Genomic DNA, 14,528 nt, shown 5'->3' with positions numbered 1-14,528 from the left:
TGTAAGTTCAAATAGTGGGGCCCGGCGATTTAGGTCATTTCTTCACATTTTCATCGTGTAAACCCCCGGCCACCAACCTCGCACTTCAAGAAAGGCCTTGTTCTCGTCATATAACCTCAGTACGAAGTAACTTGCTTCGGAAAGGATAGTCCGTTCGGACCGCAGTAGTTGATACAATCCATACAACCCAGGGAATATTCTGCAGAACCCCAAGGCGGGTTCGTCAAGGCGAGAAGAAAATGGCGGGGTCTTCCATCAGCGAGGACTTCGCGGCCCGCAAGCGCAAGATCCTGGCCCAGCTCGCCGTGCCCGACGCCGAGTACACGGACGCGAGCCCCAAGGGCACCGTGGACGCCGGTATCCGAGACCTGATCGACGAGCTCAACGGGCTGGATGGGTTCGTGACCACGAGCAGCTGCGGTGGCCGGGTCAGCGTCTTTGTCGAGGGCGTCAAGAAGAAGGCCGCTAAAAATGATGCCGCTGACGGTGGCGACAAGATGACGAAAAACGGTGGCCGCGAGGAGGTTGCGGTTAAGGGAGGCGATGATGTTGATGACGAGGCCGCAGCGGCGGAGGCGGCGACACCGGCCCCTACCACCTTGGCGGCTATAGGGGGTAAGGGTGGCGGTGGCAATTGGCTTTATGTGTCTCATGACCCGGTCGTCATCACGGAGGCAAATGGCGACCACATGGATCTGAAGGAAGTCCTTGGATTGAAGAACAGCCATGAAGAGGTAGAGGTTGAGGAATCATTATCGAAGGGAGATTCGTCCTCAAGACTCATCCACTTCAAATTCGAACCCATGGTAAGTGAACTTCTGAACTCAGAAGCAGAAGTCATCAGTGCGGAAGTTGTTGGATGGGGAATTGCCTCCTTTCATTTCAAGCTAAATGCATCTGGTATCTTACTATGCCTGCTTGGTGCCATTCGTTTCATACCCCAATCTCATAGAACGGCATTGCTAATCCGCCATCAGATCCTGCACGTCCTCACCGCATCCCCAGCCCACGCCCAGCTCCTCCTCCGCTGCGGTCTCCAAGCCGGATTCCGCGAAAGCGGTGCCATCAACTTGACCACAACCGCAACAGCCGGGACAGAGGCAACACCCACGCCGATGGTAGCGATCCGCTGCATGGGCCTGACCTTCGAGTCCCTGGTTGGCGTGAAGGGCGGCGATGGCAGAATCCAGTGCACCGTGACGCCCGCGTACCTGCGGACGCTGGTGGATATCGGCAACGAGCGGTTCGCAGAGAACACGCAGCGGATCCAGCGGTTCCGGAGCGCCGTGCTCGAGGCCGTGGCTGCTCCCCCGGCGTCCGGCCCGAGGATCAAGGGGGACGGATCGGTATGGGAAGATGCGGAGGCGAGACGGGAGAGGAAGAAGGCCGAAGGCTTGAAGAGGAAGGCGGCGCTGCAGAACCAGCAGAACCAAGGGCAATCCTTGGAAAACACAGCAGTAGGAGACGATGGTGACGTAGACTTGAATCTGAATACAGCTTTCACCTGAAATTGTTGGTACAAACATGATCGACTCTTCTGATACATATGATCAGCACACACACACACACACACTTACAATGAAATATGTAGCAGTCGAGAGGGGCTCCATTCTCCGGAGTCCAACTCTTACTCTCTATAAGATATTTTACAGGAAGGCCCGGATTATACAAGGAGTTTTACTGGTATTATAGCATCATACCATTCATCACCCACCCTGCCCTGCTTTCGTTTGATGGCACACTCTCCCCTCGCCCTCTGCAAACCCCCCCTTTTCCTCACCACCCCTCGTAATGAACTCAACACTGCCGACTTCATCAGGCCCCTCATCGCGTGACCCGGTCCACCCACTCCTTCTCCAGCCGGCGCACCTCCTCCCGGAAGTTCTCGACCTCCCGCCAGCAGTTGAGCGGGCGGCGGTCGTTGTCGCGCAGGCACTCGAGGACCCCCGTGCGCGCGCGCTCGACGCTGTCGGGCAGGACGCGCAGCTGTTTCCGCTTGTCGAGCCGCGTGCGCAGGGCTTCGACCTCCTTGGACACGGTGTGGCGGTTCTTGCCGTCGTCTTGCTGGCCGTTCTTTTCGTCATCCGCCGCGGCCGTGGCCTTCTCGTACGCCGCCTTGAGGGCCGCGCTCTCGTTCTTCTCCAGCTTCTTCAGCTCCTCGGCCACGCGGGCGTGTACGGCGAGCTCGAGGGTCTGGGCGCGGGAGACGTCGCTCTGTGGGTTGGAGCAGCCATTGGTTAGTTATTTGGTTATGCTAGCACAAGAAGCAACCCTCTCGACTATGTTGTGTCCTGTAGCTTGGTTCCCAATGCCCAGCTGGGTTGTGGAAATGGGGACCCGATTAAGGCTGATGGTGTATAATCACCCGGGTGGAGGGTAAAGTGTATAGGAGTGGTTCGTACCTCGCTGTTGCCTTGAAGGCGCTCGACGACATCTTGCGATACGCCTACAGGGCCGGAGCTGCACGCATAGGCCAAGTCAGTACACCCTTGCGCAACAACTTGTTTGGGCCATTGAGGGAAGACTGACGGTTTCCAGACATGTGCAGAAGACTGGCCATCGGCGGCCTTGGAGGAGCTCGCGCCCATGATGTGTGTGTACGGTCGTCGATTGGGGAGTTGTCTGGGCCGGCCGGGAGGAGAAAGACTCTAGGTCTGTCTATCGTCTATTTTGGCGGGTGGGTTTTTGGTGATGCTGTTTTTGGAGGCGCAGAGAGCTTCAAGTCGCTCATCGATTGGCATGCTCAATTCAATTCCTTCCTAGCTTTGGCGGAGCGGTTATTTCCGAGGCTCAGAGGCTCAGAGGCTCAGAGCACGGCAGCCACTGGACTGGGCCTTGGGGTTTTACTGTGGGGCTACCCAACAGCACCCTTCAGACAGTCAGTCAATGTTCTGACGCAATGAGGCCCGGCTAACACAAGGTACCCGTCGTCCGTCGTCGTCGGTACCTAACCTAATCAGCTTCCAAGGTTCGCTCTACAGGGCCCGGGACCTTCTATTTGCAACTCACGGGACGGCATGGTAGAACATAGAATTGATACAAGGTTTTATCAGTAACCGAGAACCAAACACAGTTGGGAAATCATTCGTCAGGTGTGCTCTGTTATGTCCTCCTTCACCACTCAAGTACAACACTATCCCACATGAACCCCCGCCATGTCGTATTACTTGTGACCTCGAACCGGATCTCGTTGGTCCCCTCCCTCAGCACCGTCCCCGCGTCGAACGGGAACTCCAAGTAGCGCCACTCGCCCGCCATCGTGCCCGAGCGGTAGAGGGACGGGTCGTTCAGCAGACCCGGCGCCGCGCCGCTCGTCAGGTTCCCGACGACCACGTCGTTGGCCCAGACGCGGGAGCTGGCCCCCGTCGAGAACCCCGCCAGGGACACGATGAGGGTTACCTCCTCACTTCTCCCGGCCGAACTACACTTGCTTTTCTTCGCGCATAGGCCGGCCGACTTGTCCAAGGAGAACGAGATGACCCAGCTCCCCAGCTTGGACTGCCCGAAACACCAGTCCTCCGTCTTGGAGGTGCCGACCGTGAAATGCAGGTCGGCCGGGCACTTGTCGACGAGGCCGTGCTCGTACGGCGCGCCGCCGTACGCGAAGCCGTGGCTGGTGCGGTCGAAGTCGCCCACCTGGAATATCTTGGTCTTGTTTGAGACCCGCCACGTCATCGTCCCGAGCCCCGTCGTCTCTCCCGCCGTGACGACGACATCCTGTCGTAGGAACTCCGTCGTCACGCCGGCGATCTCGCTGCCATTGGACCAGGCCTGTAGCCCGTAGGCCGCGGCGCGGACATGCTTGAACTCGAACCGGCCCTCCGCGTCCGCGTAGCCGGTGTAGTAGTAGTCCGAGCCCATGTCGAGCGCCGTCTTGGACTGGTTGTTGTCGCCCAGGAACACGGCGGCATGGGTGGCCGGCCGGCCGTCCGACAGTCGCAGCTGGCCCTGGACGGAGCCGCGCTGATGGTATGCCTCGTCCTCGAACCATGTATAGGGCCACGCTGCGAACTCGCCCTGGGCCCGCTGCGCCGCATCCTCTCGTGACCCGTCGTTGAGATACCAGAGCCACGGGCCCCACATCTTACCCTCGGGAAACTCGTCGACGGCTGAGACCTGAAAGTGTGTGCCGTGGATCATGTTGAGCTGTACGGCGTCGCCAGTTTTGGACTCGCGGTGAATCTACATGGGGCACATTAGTATGCGTGTCTCCCCCAAGGTCACATAGGCCTGCAGTCCTCACCATGAGTTCTTGCTTGAGATGATTCCCGTTGTAGTAGTCCTTGCCCGGGTTGATGTACCAGCTGCCAAACCGATCGCCGTAGACGCCGTAATACGACTGCGTCCGGACCCAGCTGCTGAGGTCGTACTTGGTGATGTATCCGCCACCGCCACCGTCACTCCAGCCTGGCCTCCGCCACGTCTCATCCTGGACCTTGTTCTCGGGCAGGTAGTCGCTCAGGGGCGGCAGCGCCTCGTCCCGGAGGTCCGTCTTGCCGTGCGTAAAGGTTGAGTTGTCCAACCGCCACAGCGTGCGGAACTCGCCCAGCGTCGGCAGGGCGCGGTTGACGAAGTACTGGTACGCGCCGGCCTGCCCGGAGAAGATGACCCAGTGCATGTCGCCCTCGCGCGCCGCGAACTTGACGTCGAGGTAGGCATCGCCCTGGTAGGTGCCCTCTTTGTGGATGGCAGCCGAGGTCCAGTTCAGGTCGCTCTGTGCGCCGTCTACGTGATGGCTCGGGTCAGTGTCTTGAAGAACAATCTTCATCCGTGCTTTCTGGGTTTTATTGCCACCCACAAGGGACGGAAGTGCAGGTGGGCGGGCGAACTCACTATAGCTGACATAGTGCCCTACAGCATCACCGACGCAGTCGTGGTTCTTGTAATACAACTCCACGCCGTACTGACGCCCCTGAGTCATGTTCCATGCCTCGTTGCCAATGACCCATGACTCGTTTCCGAGTTCCTGGAAGAAAGGGCCCGTCGGTGCCAGCGGAGGCAGTGCATGGGTATGGCTGCTGCCCAGCAACAGCGCCATAGTGGCGGCAACATACGTAGCCCACATGCTGTTGACCTTTCCCGAGCTTTTCATGCTCGCCTGCGGTGGAGAGCAAATCATACTTCAGGTATGAGGGAATGCTACGTGTTCCGGAAAGGGGGACAGCTCCTCTTGCTATATAGTCCCAGAGAAAGGTCTTATACGGCCAAGATCACCATCACTGCACCATGCAGCGTAAGGAACATGCCAATCATTCGCCCGGAAACAATATCCGATGCTCTAGCGATGATTTACGCAGCGATTAGTAGTCTAGGTACAGGCTTCCCCGCATCGAGTCTAAGAGGGCCAAGCAAGCTGAGGTCTATCATGATATGTGGAAGAAATGCCCGGCTGTTTGTGGGTCTCCGCAGACGGTTCGGGATAATCAAGCCCGGATCAGAGGATCAGAGAGTGCTGCCCAGTTAATACCATTAGTCGCTTGAGACGTCACTAGTATTACCTCACGCCTGCAATATGGGAATCATTCATGCTATTATTGACATCCTAGATGCTTTCTGCGTATATGACGCTTGCATGCTTATACATATCCGCTAATCTAGTGGTTGAGGTTTTGTATCTGCTCTCCATCAAACGCCGTTCTCTTTGAAGCATGGCAAGTAAACTCTTGGTATGGTGTACACTGTCGAATAGAAAAGCAAAAGGGGGTATAGGTTGAAAACATTACACAATAAAAGCATAAACACGTTTCGTGTCGAACGCGGAGGGGTGGGGTCCAAACGAGGGACTGATAAGTATAAACTAAGCCATGCTCATCAAGATTGCTCAGCATGGCTGCGAAGAGAGATCGGGCCTTCGAATCCGGAAGAAGACAGCGGCTTGACGTTTTGCATCTCCATATCTTGGCCGTGGGCTCTGGCATTGGTGTTGCCGTGGATCTTTCGCTCTCCGAGTCGCTGATCTCCCTCTTCGAACCGGTTCTTAAACCGGTAATAGGTGGGTGGCCGAGGCCGGCAAAGGACTACTACCCAATTCTTCCAAGCGCTGCCCTGGGTGAAGGCCCTGTATCGGTCTTTCTTGAGGAACTTGTGGGAATTGAGGAATTCTCGCGTGGTCTCGCCCCTGGCCATCAGGAAAAAGTGGTAGCCCATGAGAGCTGCCGGATACAAGGTTGCGATGGTTCCATAGATGAACATGGCGAAGGGCACACGGAAAGTGTCGATGGCTGCTCCAACAGATATCTTCTCTTGAGAAGCATATACTAGAACATGAGCGAGCGAAGCCCCGATAAGGTAAACTCCAAGGAGCGTAGTCGCGGTCACAAAAGTAAAAAAGTAGCGGTAGTTGCGACGGCCAACACAGTTGTTAAGCCAAACGCAGTGGTGGTCCTGAGTTTCGACACAGTTGTCGCACAAGCGGCAGTGGTGGGCACGTGGTGGCCGCCAGATATTGCAAGTCTTGCAGTACTTGGTAGGCACCTCCATAGCTGCGGTGCTGGACTCAGCCGACTTAATCAAAGTCCAGTCGTTCATAGGAGGAGCCAGGCGTAATGGATCGTCACCTGCCTCTGGGGGAGGGAATTTGTGCAGGTGGCGCGGCAAAATCTAGGTTACGTTGTCAGTTTCCCGTTCTCTTTGAAACACAGCTGGGATTTAGTATACTTACTCCTGGGTCTGAAGCCGATGCATGTACGAAGGACGACATGCTGACATAGAAGATATAGGCAAAGACAAGAGGGACTGCCGGTGAAACATTGTTCCACAGCCAGGGAGCAGAGAAGATGAAGAATAGCACGGCGGGGATCACAACGAGCGAGCCTGTAGCGATGTTGATCGGCCGGTGATGGGTATTCTGTAGTCGGCCACCCAATGCAAATACCGTATTTCCTTCGAAGTACTCATGGTTTCGACCGACCCTCGGGTGCCTCACGTTGGCAGACGGCTTGGCAGGTCGCTCTGCAGCAGGTAAAGGAGTCAGCTGAGGCGACGACGCACCCGACGAGAGTTTCTCAGCACCCGGCATGCTACGGTTTTGTGGTATGCTAGGAGCGTCCCCCTTATTAGGCAACATGAAGCCTGAACGGAAAGACCGAGGCGACTTTCCTGGTGTCGGCAGGTTCGCACCGTTCTGATAGCCCTGGCTTTTATCGACATCCAGGCTAAGACCCTTATTCTCAGCCTTTTGCCGCTGCAAAGGGCGTACGCTCTCGCTGAGGCTAGCAGTGGGATAGTGATCCTGAGTAGGACTGGTGTCTGCAGTTACCCTGTCGTATGTTTCGCCCTCTGTTGCATCGGTCCCTCTGGAAGGAGGTAGTTGGTGGTGCCCCTCTTCATCGTTTGTAATATGGCGAGACAGCTGGCTGAGTCTCGTGGGGTTTGCCGTTACTTCGTTTTGTTGTACTACGCTAGTTCGGTTCTCAGCAGTAGTTTCGTCGTCGGTCAGACGTGGCAGTTGGTTGGTGTTCGTCGAAGGTCGGGACGCCCCTCGCTGTGCTTGCAGCCTGGACGAGCTCATAGGATGAAAGAAAGCATGCGAAGTCAGAGATGGTACATGGCTTCTGCTTGCGGCACTCATCGGCCTACCACCAGCGCCAGATCCCGTCGCACCGTTACCGATACTTCCTCTCTGATAGCCTAAACGCTGGGGTCCTGATTGCGACCAGGCTCCCTTAGAATGGCCGGTTCTTGCAGTGTCAGGTCGAGACTCGGATGCAATCCCGCTTCGTCTATTCAGGCTCGAGACAGCTCTGGTTTGCTCGACAGCGTGTCCATCACCATCTTCCGATGCGATGTCTGTCATACGGGACGAGACGATGCTAGGAGGACCCGCAGGAAAGCGCGGCTTGGGAGAAAGATCGCCGCCTGCTTGGGGCCATTCCGGACCGCTCGTGCGGTTCGTTTGATGTCATGATGCTATTTGCAGCAGAGGTTTAGATTTATTTTTGCCAAGTAGCACAAGGTGTTCAACAGCATCTGCTGCCGGCTACTGGCATGCCGTCTTGAGTGGTGTTCAGGCGTGCGTCACACAGTAGGTCCTAATCGGGATTCCGTCCGTGGTGTGGTGTTGGTGTATCGCAGCGTTTGTTTGTATCGGCGCAGTTCGTAAAAAACCGTCAGCACATCAAAAGGACCGAATTTTCGTTAGGTTTGATCTAGGCGATTGCAGATGACACAAAGGGAGATAATTATTGTGTCGTGTTGCGGATGGGACGGGGTCGTATTAGGTGCTCGAGGTGGTTGTTGGCTACCGAGTGTGAGACTGGTGGTTGGGGGCGTGTCAAGCCGTAGAGAGCGTGGGTAGTTGACGGAGCTGGCTGTTTCGTCCTGCGCAGCAGCAGAAAAGAGTGTCGGTATCCTGTGGTGGTAGTTGGAGTAGGCACCGGAGCGGATGGGATGGTGGCTGATGATTAAGAACTATGGGATGGGACGGAGTGAAATGAGAGTATAGAAGGGGGGAAGCAAGGGCGTGTGCATGAGCGAACGAAGTCCACGATGGGAAGAAACCCGGGTTGTTCTTCAGCTCAGTTGGCGATGGATGAACACGGCACGAGATGCAAGGCAAGTCGACGCAAGGCAATCAATCAAGCGCAGGCAGGGAAGGAAAGGGGCACGAGCGTCTAATTGGCAGCTGTCGTGGTGCTGCCTTGGGTGTTGGGTCGCCAATGCGCGCGCAGGATCTTAGCACGTACATGCGCTGGGCGTGGTAGGTAGTGGTAAGATGCACATTTCAATCCTGTACTACACTACCGGCATACCTACTTCATACATACCTCATAGCCTGTAGGTATATGAAGTAAGACTATTATTGTACGCATCTGTGTTTATACGGACGACAGGCAGAGGGCCGGGTTTATTAATGTTCACTAACGCATACTACATCATGTACATACATACCTAGAATATTGGCCTCGCAAAACTCGCAGATCCCCAAGGAACCCATCTGGCACCCGATCGACTGGGAGGTACACACTTGAAACTCGACGCCAGAAGCAAGCAGAGGCACCCGCGACAGCGGTTTGCATCAGAGAGCCAATGTCTTTTTGGATGGGCTCAATTTCGACATGCAGCAAACGCGCATGGGTGGGATGGGGATGGACCATCCCGATCTTACATAGGTTAATGCACTCCAACACGGACCCCCTTCCATTGCCAGCCACAAGGACAAGGTTGGCTGGTTGCGATGAGAAACGTCACTCCATGTACCGGACAAGGCACGTAAACGTAGACCTGAGCTAGCCTAGGAATTCTCGCTTAGCCACAAGCACAACCGAGAGCCACACTCGACGGCCCTACGGGTAAGCACTGCTCTCATCAGCCACGAAGGAAGCAAAGCGGCCCACCGACAGCCGAGAAACCCAAGCCCATTGGCCAATGGTCCATAGCTTGTTGGAAATGATCGAACCACCGTCCTTTTGTGACATCCTCAGTTAACCTTCTCTTTGACGAAACCTGCCCAATCCGCCGTGAACCACCCCGAGACGACCCTCCCGACAACCACCACACAACTTTCATCATGGCTTCCATGATCGCCCGCCGAGCTTTCTCTACCTCCACTCGCCGTCTGGCTCAGGTTGATCAGAACCTGAAGGCCGAGACGAAGCGCAACCCCGAGCTCTACGTGCGTCATATCCCGTTATTGAAAACATAGAATAGCCGACCGACCGACCGACCGGCCGATTCTCATTCTCCCGCAAGCGCCTCCGAGCTCGCGGACGAGGGCAATTGACGGCTTTTGGATCGGGAACTTATTCGCTGACTGGTGGGAAAACAGATTCTCGGATGTGTCATGTGCGCTGCTCTCGGTGGTGCCGGTCTCTACTTCGGTATGCTTCATGCGAACTCTTAATCCTCAGCTGCTCGAACGGGGACGCCTGCTAATACAATGGCTCCCAAAAAGGCCGAACCCCCACCAAGTCCACATCCGAGGCCCCCGTCAACATGTCCAAGGAGGCCATGCCCTGGGAGACTGGTTCCGAGGCCGGTAAATACCAATACCACCCCGGCGGCAACCCTGCCAATGCTCCCAAGGACGCCCCTAGCGCCGTCAACGTTGTCGTCGTTCCCGACGTCGATCTCCCCAAGGTAGGTCCCGTCTCAGCTTTCGCCGAAGGGCTATCGAATTGCTCACGGACTTTCGGTGTTGGTTGTCGTGAGAATACGGGTTACTGACAAGACTCTGCAGCGACTGCACGACAAGTACAACAAATGGGGCAAGGACGGCTACTAAACTCTCACAGAGAGTAGTTGAGTGAGTTGGTATCCTGGCATGCGGCACTAGACGACGCGACAGCACTGTCCCTTTGTACATACATAAACATCCGAATTCAGCATCAATGGAGAGAGAGGTCCGTTTAGAGGCCGAATTTATTGTACTGGTAGCTGGTGAGGTCTTGCTCAATTCCTCGCTGGATAATTGCCGCCCGTTTTCCCCTATGATATCTGGATTTGGAATCGCCATTCCTGCATATATGCGGAGCACCCCTCGTAGTGCTAACGAGTCCCGATGTTGTATCCGAGAAGCTCGGGTAAGGCCACCATCCACAAAGGCAAGCAGCACGGAATAGTGGCATGTCATTGGCGAACAGATTCATATTTGGTCATTTCAAAGTGGATGCAACGCTATATGGTGTTGTTTGTAAGTGGGTAGGTACGTGTATCTTAAGCCTTCAATGTGATGATGTCGTACGATTGCTCAAGTATAGACTGAAATGTCCTATATATAACCAATTGCCCAGTGATATATACATATATGTAACTGTATCTAAGTCAAAGTATCATAAATATTACGTACCTTAAAACGGGGCACCCTGAGCAATTGGGAGCGACTGCCTCTATGTGCATTCCCCAATATCATCACGCGATGACAACCCTTCGAGCTCCGAGATGCCCACTGCCACAGTGCTTTGCAAATGTATAATATCAGGGGTGAGGTTTGGCTGGGATCGGTAAATATAATATCGAAGTGACAAGTTGTATTGCAATATAATGATTTGAATCACGCTATAGGAATACCGGGTTGTGTGGTTCTCCTCCACAAGTACAGTATCTGCATTACCATACCGGCAACAAGCTCAACGTCGTGGTCAACGTTGTTCTCAATCGATCACCCCATCCTGTCCAAGGATAGCCAGACTTAGGTAAATCCTTAGCTACACCCTCAAGAGTATTGCTGCCATTGACCGTACCTTTCCACTCATCAATTTTGCCGACTGGAACTTACGCACCAATGTCGAAAGATACAGAACAGAGTCCACAGAATGTTAGAAATTTAGTCGTCAAAGCTTGTTTCCCGCAACTAGAGCCTCTGGGTAGCTATGCCGGGGACTATACTATAGCAGATGTATACCAGTCGAGTTTCGCTGTAGTTGACTGACGGGAGAACACGTAGAGTCTGTATGAGCCATGCCGTCTAGTCTACATGCAGTTTATGCAAGGGTGGATAATGGGCAAGACCGCGCACGGGCCACTTTCACTTACGTTGACTGTCCGCGGAAAGTCGCGACTTGATTGCCAGGCTTATCCTCCAGTACCTTCAACTTGCGACAGACAATATTCCGGAACTGCAGTATCTGATATATCTCATCCAATTATACATGACTGAACAATTGGAAACAAGGTCGTGATGGCGCCGAATGTAAGGACGACTCGTATTCTTGGGAAAGTGCCTGGCTAAATCTGATTGTTTGCACAGTTTCGGACCAACACTCAGACGCGACGAGGCAACCGAGCCGGGTACGTCGAACATGACGACTTTGAAGGTATGCGCGTTCGGTCTGTATTTAAACTTGTCGCAGGGCTGATCTTTCATTCCGTAGGACTTCCCGTCCGACAATGGCGTCAAGAATGGGTAAGCGTCGCGCCCCCTCCGCCGGCCGAAACCACCCAGAAGAGCGATATCTGGGACGTTGAGCTGCCCCATGGAATGCCCAAGGACTCGCAGCTCCTGCCACAACACACCCAAGAGCTTCTCCGGGCCGCAAGGTCTGGAAGATTATACAAGCGCCCTGCGCCGGTTGAGGAGGAGGATGCCGACGCCGATGCTGCGCCCGACAAGGCAGACAAGAAAGACGATGACCAGAGCACCAAGGGTTTCCTGATTAGGGCGTGGAAACAGATCCCTCGTAATTCCGAAGGTTCAACTGTGTCGCACCTCGCTAAGAGGAGAAAGAATACGGTGACATTGTCTTCGAGTCTACCAGCTGGGCTTACATCCGGCCCGACGGTGACCAAGGCCACTGTTCGTCGTGTTGATGCTGCTGGCAACCCCTATACGCAAGAGGTTACCCTGGCCGAGGGTCAATCTGTGGATGGTGAAATTATCTCCACGACGGTGGTTCCGGCGCCGCCCGCAAACGTGAATCCAGACGGCACCGCGGCCCCGATACCAGTCAAACGACGACCTCCGCCTCCCAAGAGGAAACCTAAGGGACCTGGCAGAGGCCGCAAGAAGAAGTTGCCTCTCCCTGCGAGTACGCGACCAGAACCTTCGGGCGCACCTGGCGCGGTGCCTACTGATGGCCCCAAACCAGAAAATGCGGGGGCTGATGTAAGTCACAACATATGAGCTTCTCATTGATGCAGCGCAACTAATGATTCGATAGGCTATAAAGAAAGAAGGAGCGAATGACCAACACAACGAGCACAAAACCCAAGACACGGAAATGGGCGAGGCGGATGATGACGACGAAGGCAGCGACGACGGCGAAGAGGGCGAAGAGGGCGGCGACGATGAGGAGGGAGATGCTCCGGACACTGCAAATGGCACACCTGCAGCCCACGATAAGGAGAGCAGCGCCGACCAAGACATGAAGAACTCACCCTCTGTTGAACCACCAGTTATCACCGCGCCACCCATCGACCCAGATGCCATGGAGATATCTGCACCTGAAGAGTCGCAATCAACTACCAGTGTCCCATCGCTACCACATCCGTCACACCTGATGGCTTCCCGTCTGGAAGGCAGCCCGTTGAAGAACGTCTTATCGGTTCCCTCGCCTACCGAGGCTGCCCCAGCACAGCCGTCTCGTGTGAGCCCACCCGAGGTGGTGTCGACCACGAGCGAGCCCGCAGTAGCACCGCCAACAGAGACGAAATCCGACCCAATACCGGCTCCTGTCGAATCGGTAGAGCAACCTCTGGAGCAGCCTATAATACCATCTGAGCAACCTGTAGTACCATCTGAGCAGCCTGATGTCCAACAGGATGCCAGCACAGAACCCCAGCCCTCAGCCGATGTACATATGATGGATGTCACGATGACTACTACGGATGCTGCTCCTGAGCCTGATGTTACCGCAGAAGCGACCGCAGAGGCTGTAACGGAGGCTGTATCGGAAACCGTGGCAGACACATTACCAGAACTCGCACCAGAAGCTCCACCGGAGCCCACGCCTGAGGCTGTCCCTGAGCCTGCGCCGGAAGCTGCATTGGAGGCTGCCTCTGAGGTCATGCCCGAAGGTGTTTCTGACACTGTCCTCGAAGCCGTGGCTGAGGCCATACCTGAAGCCGCGCCGGAAGTCATGCCAGAAGCCACGTCTGAGGTTGCGCCAGCTGCAGTAGCATCACCAGGAATGGAAGGAATCGAGATGGACTCGACCGCGGAAATACCGCGTGTTGCCGGAAGTGATGTAACAACACCAAACGAAAGATCAGCGGCCCCGGCCCCTGAGCAGGAACCTGCAGAAGCACAGGAGGCCTCCAAACAACAAAGCCCCCGTGAGGCTTCACAGGCTCCTGGGAATCCTCAGCTTGACATTGAGCCTCTCCCATCGGTACCAGAACCGTCGATCCCGGCAGAGCCGGTATCAGCAGCTACTCCCGAGCAGCCCCAACCTGATGCTGAAGTCCAACAGCAGGTCTCAGACCACATTGTCCCCATCCCAGAGGGTCAGGCTAAAGAGCCAGCCAGCTCATTGCCACCACTCAATCCTGCACAGACATCGGATCTTTCTGTGGACCCCCCAGCAACGGCGCCAGAGACAGGCAATGAGCCAGCAAGTCCCGACTTGCTTGGCGGCCTCGAAGCAGTGCTGGATCGCCATCATAGCGGCTCCAAAGAGGGCCCGAGTAATGATCGGCCTTCCGCCGAGGTAGCTGCGGAACCGGAGTCCACAGTGCCTTCAGAGCTGGCGCCAACGAGTCAGCCAGAGCCTGCACTGCCAGTCGAGGCTCCCGTCGAAGTTCCTGTCGAGGCCGTTGTCGAGGCCCCTGTCGAGGCTGCAGCCGAAGCCGCTGTCGAAGCTGCTGTCGAAGCTCCAACCCCGAGTATCGTGGAGGTTGTGTCGGAGGCCCCAGCTGCGTTGCCCGAAGGGGAGACGGGAGTGCCACAGGTCGAAGAAAAGCCAGCTGAGCAGCATCCTGAGACGACCACGTAGGAAGGCCCCTCTGCAATAGCTGCGAATGATGATCGGGTGGGTATGTGTGAATAGTAGGGCCATATGGGCAAGAGGAGTTTACAAGGTTGATATGGTTACTGGTGTATTCTAATCGAGTCGATCTTCAGACTCATAGCGTAAATCAATCATGTATATTTG

At 55.4% G+C, this 14,528-nt stretch overlaps 6 protein-coding genes across 6 annotated transcripts; 3 read left to right on the top strand and 3 right to left on the bottom strand.

The window, feature by feature from the left end:
• Positions 1–239: 239 nt before the first annotated feature.
• On the top strand, positions 240–1,508 carry PG986_010855 (uncharacterized protein; the record flags this gene model as incomplete). Its single annotated transcript, XM_066847077.1, has 2 exons — positions 240–806; positions 978–1,508. The coding sequence occupies 2 exons, from the start codon at positions 240–242 to the stop codon at positions 1,506–1,508; spliced, it is 1,098 nt and encodes a 365-aa protein (XP_066696568.1).
• A 316-nt stretch (positions 1,509–1,824) lies between these two features.
• PG986_010854 (uncharacterized protein) lies at positions 1,825–2,588 on the bottom strand (the record flags this gene model as incomplete). Its single annotated transcript, XM_066847076.1, has 2 exons — positions 1,825–2,214; positions 2,403–2,588. 2 exons carry the CDS (start codon positions 2,586–2,588, stop codon positions 1,825–1,827), a joined length of 576 nt encoding a protein of 191 aa, XP_066696567.1.
• A 526-nt stretch (positions 2,589–3,114) lies between these two features.
• On the bottom strand, positions 3,115–5,092 carry PG986_010853 (rhamnogalacturonase; the record flags this gene model as incomplete). Its single annotated transcript, XM_066847075.1, has 2 exons — positions 3,115–4,182; positions 4,244–5,092. 2 exons carry the CDS (start codon positions 5,090–5,092, stop codon positions 3,115–3,117), a joined length of 1,917 nt encoding a protein of 638 aa, XP_066696566.1.
• A 719-nt stretch (positions 5,093–5,811) lies between these two features.
• On the bottom strand, positions 5,812–7,879 carry PG986_010852 (DHHC palmitoyltransferase-domain-containing protein; the record flags this gene model as incomplete). The annotated part of the gene is made up of 2 exons (XM_066847074.1): positions 5,812–6,600; positions 6,662–7,879. Coding segments are annotated over 2 exons (2,007 nt in total), but the record flags the coding sequence as incomplete, so codon positions are not given.
• Positions 7,880–9,508: 1,629 nt separating this feature from the next.
• On the top strand, positions 9,509–10,222 carry PG986_010851 (uncharacterized protein; the record flags this gene model as incomplete). Its single annotated transcript, XM_066847073.1, has 4 exons — positions 9,509–9,613; positions 9,767–9,818; positions 9,893–10,077; positions 10,178–10,222. 4 exons carry the CDS (start codon positions 9,509–9,511, stop codon positions 10,220–10,222), a joined length of 387 nt encoding a protein of 128 aa, XP_066696564.1.
• Positions 10,223–11,617: 1,395 nt separating this feature from the next.
• Positions 11,618–14,369, top strand: PG986_010850 (uncharacterized protein; the record flags this gene model as incomplete). The annotated part of the gene is made up of 4 exons (XM_066847072.1): positions 11,618–11,629; positions 11,687–11,753; positions 11,811–12,541; positions 12,597–14,369. The coding sequence occupies 4 exons, from the start codon at positions 11,618–11,620 to the stop codon at positions 14,367–14,369; spliced, it is 2,583 nt and encodes an 860-aa protein (XP_066696563.1).
• Positions 14,370–14,528: the final 159 nt, after the last annotated feature.

The sequence above is a fragment of the Apiospora aurea genome (assembly GCF_038362705.1).
Source record: "Apiospora aurea strain CBS 24483 chromosome Unknown utg000007l_segment0_segment0, whole genome shotgun sequence".
In the NCBI taxonomy this organism is placed as follows: Eukaryota; Fungi; Ascomycota; class Sordariomycetes; order Amphisphaeriales; family Apiosporaceae; genus Apiospora; species Apiospora aurea.
The sequence above is the reverse complement of the archived record's forward strand: the minus strand, read 5'-3'. Positions and strand labels throughout refer to the sequence as shown.